General features: G+C 33.6%; 1 protein-coding gene across 2 annotated transcripts; it reads right to left on the bottom strand.

Moving 5' to 3' along the window:
• Window positions 1-1462: 1462 nt before the first annotated feature.
• MS3_00007947 (uncharacterized protein) lies at window positions 1463-9291 on the bottom strand (the record flags this gene model as incomplete). 2 transcript variants are annotated; one of them, XM_051216287.1, is made up of 3 exons in its annotated part: window positions 1463-1904; window positions 2982-3518; window positions 7426-9291. In XM_051216287.1, the coding sequence occupies 2 exons, from the start codon at window positions 3449-3451 to the stop codon at window positions 1463-1465; spliced, it is 912 nt and encodes a 303-aa protein (XP_051066863.1). The 2 variants fall into 2 exon arrangements, with proteins under 2 accessions (XP_051066863.1, XP_012799361.1); XM_012943907.3 differs by lacking the exon at window positions 7426-9291 and having other exon boundaries at window positions 2982-3595.
• Between the last annotated feature and the right edge of the window lie 386 nt (window positions 9292-9677).

Here is a 9677-nt window from a genome sequence, read left to right as displayed (position 1 = left end):
AATATAGGATGGACATGTTTTAAAATGATAAACTAGATTATAGTTGCTATAAAATTAGGATAATTGAATACATGGCCTACTCAACATGACTACCTATCTAAAAACGCAGTTTATAGATAGGTATTTTTAGTTAATTAATGGTTGAATTCAGTGAATAGATAGTTTATATAGCTATTGACAGTTGCATAATAAAATCACACAATTCATTTTTTAAAACTTTCGTTACGTCATGCTATCAGCGAGTTCTGTAATAAATATTCAGGAAAACTTGGAAAATAGTTCATTTGCACACCAAAGTTTGAATTCTTCCTACTTAATAATTATGTGTTACTTAACAAAATGTAGATGGTTAAGGAAAGGAAGTTTTCTTTCAATGATGTCACATAGTAAAGCTTTACCGTCATATTTTTAATTAATTTTACAAGTAAGAATCTACCATAAAATAGGAAACTGTAGTATCATTAACAAAGACATCAACAGATAATCAAATATTTTTGAGTGCTGAGTATAATTTATGTGGTGAGTAAAGTGTTATAATCGTGAAAATAACACATGAGAGAGAGATTTGGAAAATAAGTGACCATTTGATGAATATGAAGAACACAGAGATAAACAAAGGTTAAAAACAAGCTATAAAATAGAAGCCACATTACTAGGAAGATGGTAACATAAAGGATTGAGCATGTTGCTTCTAAACATAAAGAAAAAGCTTGAAATAATAAATTTCCAAAGTATACGATATGTAAATGTTTTTTCAGCTTTTCTAAGAGCCAGTTTGTTTCAATTTATAAGTAAATTTAACTGAATATTTTGGTGGAGACAGACAACAGGAATTTAATATATGTTTAACATTTACTTTCTGAAAATTTCACCTATAAGTATCTTCGTTTGTAATTGGGAAGAGCATACCTTGTGTTGCTATAATAAACTGCTCCATAGGGAAAAAAACCTTGTAAATACAAAGTGAGATGACCTAAACAGCCAGTTTATCGACAATTCATTTTGCTTTCACTTATTCCCGAAAAGATAACTAAGTACAAATGCGTATAATAAAATACAAGTTTTACTATTTGTACCAAAACATAATTAAATCCGCAGTTTTGTTTACTTTTATTTCTTCATTTTTAGGAGTAATGTACAGCTTTTATGGTACGGGACAAGGTTATCAATTACCACTTATATCAATATACCATTTAAATAATGGATTCTACAACATATTCAACAAGACATATTATACATTTTTTGACATACACACGACAACTATCTGAAAAAACTAAAATAAAGTGTTTTTAAGAATATCTTTAAATTATTTGTAGAAATAAAAGTGTAAAGCTTGGTTCCATACATCTGTTGATAAAACGTTTCTTAAATATCAAATCAGTTAATATATTTATGAATAACATAACTTGAGATTTCTCATGTGAGCTGCGACCACCTGATGAATCATAAATATGATGCTTAATTATTGTTTAACCGAATTTTGTGATTTCATTGCCTTGGATTTATCATCTGCATAAAACTTCAAATTCTTCTGTTTATGCTCACTTAGCATAGACTGTTTAATACCGTAGCTTTTGAAACCTTTAAAACAAACAGTTGTTTCGGATTTTGAAATTTTTTGAATTAGTTTTGTAAATCTTTTCAGTTTTATAAATAACCGGTTTAAAAAACTATTATTTGCTTGTGAATATGGCATATCGTGAACAATCATTGGTTGAAATTCACTATTTGTAGATTTACTTTGACGCATATAACAGTCATTACAAATATGTATATTTTTTTTGAAGTTTAACCGTGAAGATAAATAAATAGGGAGTTGATCAAGGCAACAGGGTACTGTTGGTCTATTGATACTACTGGCAGATCCATTTGACCAGTATATTACAGCACATGGGACTAACTTTCTGTGTAAAGAAACGGAAAAAAATAAATGAATTAAAAACAACTACTGACATGGATGCATTGCACATGAAGTCCATTATCTAACTGGTGCCTTTGACAAAAGCGTTTTAAGCTTAATTAAAACAGTGTCCGATATTTGCCTATTTTTTCACTCTTATATATTTATTAAAAGTCACTTAACAAAGACAGTAATCATTCCGAGTTCTATATGCTATTATAAATTGAGCAAACCAGCCACTTCTGATCTGTATTTAAGGTGGAATCACAAGCAAGAATGTGACCAACGAACATACAGACATTAAGAACCTCTTTAACTATCCTGTAAAGTGTAATAAACTTGACAGAATGTTACTGGATAAAGAGAACGTCATTTTTTGATGAGCCTTCACTTTAACTTGATATGGTGAAGGAGAAAGCCCATCTACTCTTTTGTCTTCACTACTTGCACAATTCTGTGTCTGTTATAAAAGCGTGTAAAATTTGTTTCAACCTGAAGACTTGAATGTTCAGCAATAAAATAACTTCGTAAGCAGCATACAATGATTTTGTGAGTGAGATATTTTAACCGATAAGTAATCGATTTCAAGGAATATTGGCTGTTTATTCAGCTTGAATAGACACATCAAACAGCAATTCTCTTTAATTTTGAAAGCAAATAGATTTCACTTATTATAAACTTCAATCAACTACAAATTATTTCTACGGAAATTACTGCACAAAACATCTAGTTTACTTGCTAATACAGCTACCTCAAAGACAACTGGTATACTGTTACCATACGTTTCGTGAACTTGTACTACCAAGGTCATAACTAACAAGAAAATTTTATTGGATTACCGTTGTTTCGTGCACTTCATTAGTACGCTTGAATCCCTATCATTACACGTCTGGAAACTCGAAATTTGAATGGCAAAGACGTTTTACTAGAAAATTGACTTTGCACGAATTGAATGATGGTAAGTGTTTCAAATAACTGAAGTGTGAAATTTCAGTTGAGTTCGGGTTTTATAACGTTTTTGAACTGTTAAAACGTCATGACAATATTTGAGTCAAAATACATCATAAAAGGTACTACTTACCTAACATCCATAGAATGATGATATATAGTACTTCTGTCAGATATTTCCACCGGATTTTCTCTTAGTCTTGGACAAACTGAGTTTCTGTTTATTGTTCCAAATATACGTTCCTTCTTAGAGTAACTGGTGGATTCCAAGTCATAACAAACATAATATAGAGGTATATATAAGGAGCTTCCTGAAAAGTCTTTATTTTTAAATGTTGTGTAAAGTAAAGACTTTGAAGAACATGATGTATGATCTGATTTCTTGAATTCAGGAGTAATGTGTATTCCATCCGGTTTGCAGGCTGACTTTAGGTCATTTATAATTGATACATTTAGCAACTGATTATACTGAGCAATTTTCCCAATTAACATTTCATTTTGATTGACTGATAAGTCACTAGATGTTTTATGTGCAATAAGTGTTTTGTCTAATATTGAGAAGTTTTGAGTTTCACGGCCATAGTTTCCACTTATTTCCTTCATATGAAAGTTCAAGATCCCATGTGGTAGTTTGTCAAAGTTGATCGGTTGATTTGTAGCTGAGTTTACACTTGTAGCAAAAATATTGGAAATCCATTGTTTAACATATAATTGCGGAAAAAAATCATTGTAGTACATACGTATCATTCAATTAAATTGACTGCTATGATACCCAAATATGTGCGTACAATCATCGACGTACCACAAAATACAATAATAATCTTAAGTGAGCTTATTACATGTAGTCATAAAACACCATAAAGCTTCAAACTTTTTAACTTATGGAAGGTTTTATATAAAGCTAATATATTCGAGAAACAAGTTATATAGTCAGGTAAATACATAGATTAAGACGTTTCTATCTTACTTAATTTATACATCTTGGAACATTTAGTAACCGGCACAACGCGCCATCATTTCAGTAGCCCTATCCAAATAATCAAAATACGTTTACTTATTGAGACAAAGTAGCTAAAGCAAAAAACAAAGTTATACTTGTTTTGTTAAAAATCACACAACAAAGAACGCTCCAAATCTTGTATACTAGCTTTTCGTAAATTTACGCGGTCGTATGAGCTTTAACGGTAATGTTGTATAACTTGTATTTGAAAGAGCCTACTAATTATGTCCGACATGGACCACAATTCAGTTAATTAATTACCAAGTCATCATATTTTTAACTGGTCGTCGCTATTAAGATCTAATATTTGTACTATAAATTATGTTTTCAGTAAAATTTTATAACTTTAATCACTCTCATTTCTTTGCTACTTATCTTCATATTTTATAAGCGCACATCAAATAGTAATTAATTTTTCCCAAATTTGTTTCTCAAGGCACTGGGCAATTGAAACTGATCTTAAGTGGACTCTGATTGAATACATCCATCTACATAAATTGATTGCTTAAGTACAGAACACAACACAAACTACTTCAAATGCACTAAGCACATTTTTGACGACTATGGGGACTTAAATAGTGGAATTATGATAAATTACAAATCAGCTACAGTCTTTGCTTACAATTACTAAGAAATCAAAATTATAAGAGAAGACTTTTATATATGAGCTAGAATAGTAATTTCATACCGACTGAAAAATAACAGCTCCTCATATTCATAAACTCAACAACAACAAGACAAACGAGTTCAGACGCTTGATTTTTTCGATGCTGGACCATTAAGTTTTCGCAACGAAGTGTAGAAAGCATTAATGTATCTGGCTGTACGTGCCTAAAGATTAGCTTCAAGCTGGTTAAATGAAAATCTGAGACGTTTAAGTAATAGTCACTAGATAACCAGCGAACTTCGTTTGAAATTGTGCAGCTGTGAATACGAAAGGACTGAAAAATTAGCTAACTCGTGTTGGTCTCATCATACCGTCGTGCTGAAACCTCTGAGCTAGTGTTTTACGCATACTAAGTAATCTATGCTGACAATGTACGGGAAATTTGAAGCACATTATATCAATTTTAAGATTTTTAACAGTCATAAACTTCAATTTTTCTAGTTTGAGCAGTGAGAGCACCTCGTTCATAAGCGGTTATTAAATATCGTCATTTAATAGATCTATACCCATGTGAAGTAGTAGTAGGAAAATACTGAAGTGTCCAGGACCTATATTGTAATATGGTTGGCAACGATAACGAAAAATAGTGGAACATATTGTCGAATGATAATATCAAGTTTTTAGCAGTCCGATTGATTTAAATTTGAACCTGAAATTGTATGAAGTGTCTCTACAACAACTTTGATTATCATTTCATGTACGCCCTTAACTGTACAGTTCAACTAGTCAACTAATGCTGACCGGTGTGTTAGACACACAACAATAAGAATCGACGGCCGGTTTTTTGAATGACCAAATTAATGCAAACCCACAGAATCAGATCCGCATTTCAAATGGAAAAGTCATGTCAAGGTTTTATTGTTGATTCAATATCCAATATCTCAGTCGCGAGACAGTACAATTGTTCGATTTGTTTACATTCGCTTCTTGTTGCTTCAGTACAGTTCCAGGTATTCAGCAGTGTTCGATGGGCGGTAGTCTGGCGACTTGACTGCACTACTTTTAGTCAATATGGTAGTCATTCATGGATTTGTATATCCTATTATCTGGGTGAGTGCGTTTATCTCAGAGCGATTGGGATACTGGATACCAGCAGCAATCACATTCCCAGACATTAGGTTGGTCGTTTGTAGTGCCCAAATTATAAGGCGGTAGTTTGAGAGCTGAGATTTTATTATTTTGAGGATAAATTAATGTTATTTAAGTGGTAATTGAAAGAATAAAGGGTTAAAAGGAGATAACGGTTAGTGAGACAGAAAGAACTTACTGATATGGGCAGTCACGACCGTGCGTAAGTTACGAAATATGCTTTTGATAAAGCTAGTACATTTGAGAGATGGCGATTCACGGATGGGTACTTGTTTGTCTGGTCCCTTCCTGAGGCTATCGACTGAAGGATCTGTATCTATTTTGTAGAGGAGGAAAACTCTTAATGAGAAAAAATGTAAGGGTGCCTAGGTGTTTCATATTTGGTGTGCAACTTTACTAGGCGGGGTAGCCTTGTGGGTGGTAATGATGATGCGCTGGTAATATGTACGCATTCGGTTGGGTTGGTGTACTTACTATATGGTATGCCACTATCAGATCACCTTGTATTCTCCTAAAGTTCAACAAAACTAAGCCCAGGTGTTGAAGTCAGCCATCGTAATACGTTCATTAAGATCTATCCTCCACCAGGTTGTCTGGTCTAGGAGAACGGTGTCTGTTCTAAAGCAAAGAGTATTGACGACCTTGTAAACTTCAAGGAGAGGGTGTGCATACGCTATAATCAGTGTTCGGAGCAACTCTGGCATGAATACAGCGAGTTGTCTAAGCATAAATTTCAGAGATGAATTTGTCTCTTTGTATCTCCTATGTAGTTTGAGCTTATGTCTAACCTCTCTGAAATTACAAGCCCGAAACGAAGCTCTCTGGAAACGTTCGGAGTGGATTTTCATCGATGAGACATAAATTTTTGTTGAACATGGCAAAATTACCATGATATTATATTTCAGTAGGTCACGTTTCACTAACTCCTCCATTGTTGTAAGATGTTTTTGTAGCTCAAATGAATCCTTCCGGAACTCTATCTCATCTCAACAAGTCGGTGCAGCCGGGTTACATTCATCTAACTGGTTGCTATAAAGATCAGTTACAGGAGTTGATCTAAGATTGGTTCTTGTGAAACTATTGATGTTAGACCTTCTGACTCTCTTGGATTATATTTACCTTGGTTCGAAATATCATGTTCTCTAGGTAGTTTCAGAGGCAAGATAAAAGTGGGCCAGTGAAACATACCTTTGCAAACTTCATTGTGGGAAATACATGAGTTACTGTGTCAATGACCTTAGCGAAGTAGAAGAATACTACATAAACCGGTATCGTCTAGCTTTCTCATTCAATGAGCCATAGTGTGATTCTGATTACTCAGTTGGAGATTTAATCTTGTCCTTTCAGTTGAGAGGTCCCATTTGAATACATTACTCTAAGATACTTTCATGGCGTTGAGATCTTTACGGTGCTTCCTACATAAATGGGGATTTTCGACTCCTTATCAACCTCTGAATTAAGACTCCATTAGTCATAATGTTGGTACTGGTGTATGATAATTAAGAATATTTGAATTATAGTAATAACTAAGAATCCCAGAAATAACGCAATTGGATCAAGAAGTACTAGATAAGCACAAACGAATGTACTGTATATGGAATACGAAATCAGGCATTCCACAAGTACAAAAGAACCATTAGTTCACTCAAACATCACATCCGCCACGGCTTAAATTTGTGTCTAAATGTCTGTAATCGACTGTACGTCTTCTTCTTAACTTCATCCTGTGTTTGTCCGACAGTGTACGGAATAAAGTCTCAATATTATCTAGATTGTACTCATTAGTATTAGAACTAACAACCGAAATCAAAACAGACTCACTTGCTTCCTGGGATTGTATACAATCGCCGTATCCGTTGTGTACAGAAACCACCATATAGAATTTATAGAACACATTTCCCAACACTATCCTCTCCCCACGAAATAATGTTGCATAATTATATCCCCAAGCTATGATTGTAGTCTCATTTAAAATATGTTTCTCACATTGACGAGAGTAAACATTAGAAGTGACATCGTAATAAGCATAAACAGCAGATGATATGAAATAATCCGAATTATAATCAAAATCGAGTTCATTTAGTACTTGTGATTCAGATTGAAAAAGTTTCCCACAAGAAACAAATGCAATATGGGGAAAAATATTATTTGATAGAACATCACGATTTGATTCTTCTGAAATAGTTTTCTCAAATTTATTAAAAATGTCATTGCAGAGTAAAAGACCATTAGAAAAATCAGCATCTATCAAAACTACATCAGGTTTTCGATCATGACCAGGTTCATTCAATATATTTTCCTCAGATTTGTAAGGAATTTAATCAGAAATATGTGAATCATTAGGAAGAACCATATTTGGTACAATAACATGAGAAATCTGATACGTCGATTGATTAGAAACTGTTGTCTCGCAAGAATTCTGAGTTTCACTTAACTCTGAACTGCTATATGACTCTACACTGTCTTTTGAAATCGTTGACAAGGATAAATGATCATTAAGAACACTAAACTTAATAGAATCAGTATTACAAAACTTAACATTAGTTGCAGCAAGATGAACAGTAGTATTACAAACTGACTGAATATATCCAATATCACCACATTTAAAGCACTTAAAATTACGAGAATTACATGAATTAAAGAAGTGGAAACTGACACAGGACAAACATTGACCAAACTTGTGCCCATCTTCATGAACTGCATCGCAACTCATCAATGAATTATCTGCATAACATTGAGTATGCACTGGTTTGAGATGACGTAATGTAGTGCAATTTTTTATATCCTCATGATTCATTTTACGAAATCTTTCTTCTTTACCGCATTCGAAATTTGTACACTTAACACAGTCTAGCAGTAGTTCCTTGAGAGCTGTATAAGGAAGTGAAATGGGCTTTTACGGTGAAGTCAAAGTTTTTAATAAACTATATGCTTTTTTCCGATGAATGTGAGGAAATGTGCTAAAATATTAACATCTTCATCATCTTCCTTGGTCATAGCTCAGATTTCGAACCTTTCAAAGTAATCCTCAAAAGCATTAAAATCTGAATGTATGTCCAACGGTTCCATCAGAGGCTCCATCGAGACACTAATATGATAATCAGGAGTATTTGAATTATATCGTGAACTAATAATCCCAGAAATAACGTAGCCGGACCAACAAGTACTAGATAACCACAAACGAATGTACTGTATTTAAAATTCGAAATCAAGCATTCAAAAAGTACAAAGGAATCATTAGTTCACTCAAACACCACATGGTGAAAATGCAATTTCTGTGCATGCCGTCCAATAGATTAAAATGCAGAATGTGAAACAACTTAAAGAGGCAAAAATAACGGAGTTAAGTGGATATATTCCACACAAGCTGAGGACCTGAAAGACACTTGAAATTGCAGTGTTACATTTGACCTTCCCAGCAAGGAAATTCACATGGATCTAGTAACTTATTCACAAGTTCAGTGTTTGTGGGAAAATGCATGTTTGTTGTAGCTGAAATAACTAGGAAGAGAATTTGATTGATATAGCTGGACCTGCCGCACAGTGGTTCAAAATTTGTATGATTATAGTTGTCAGATTTGTTATATTGGTCATCTATCAGTATGGCGGAGACGCAGTTTGTTTCCTTGAATGTGTTAAAATATTACAAATTGGTAGTGGAAAAGTGTATATTCCTGGTGATTTGTGAGAGGTCAAAGACTTAACTCTGGACTTGAAGATTGCATGTCTTACAGTACCTAGTTTCTATTGCTAATGTTAATTGAACAACAAGAATTCCGAAGTTCAATAATCAGAAAATAAATGTACACATGACACATTTTCCCCACTTATAAGGTCACGGCCAAGTTAACCGTGAGTTTCTCAAAGTTTTACAACCACACTCTACAGTCGTTGTCATAAACCAACCAACTGATTCTTGTTTCGTCCTCCACTTAATTACGGAATACGATACAAAACTTACGGCATTCGGACACGTAGAACCCTAAAGTCGTAGATCAGGAGAAATGATCATTGAGTAAGAATATAAAATGTACAGAAAAACATGAGTACTTATAGCTCTCAGTGTTGGATAT

The sequence above is a fragment of the Schistosoma haematobium genome, chromosome 4, assembly GCF_000699445.3.
Source record: "Schistosoma haematobium chromosome 4, whole genome shotgun sequence".
Classification (NCBI taxonomy): Eukaryota; Metazoa; Platyhelminthes; class Trematoda; order Strigeidida; family Schistosomatidae; genus Schistosoma; species Schistosoma haematobium.
This window is presented reverse-complemented; position numbering and strand designations above follow the sequence as displayed.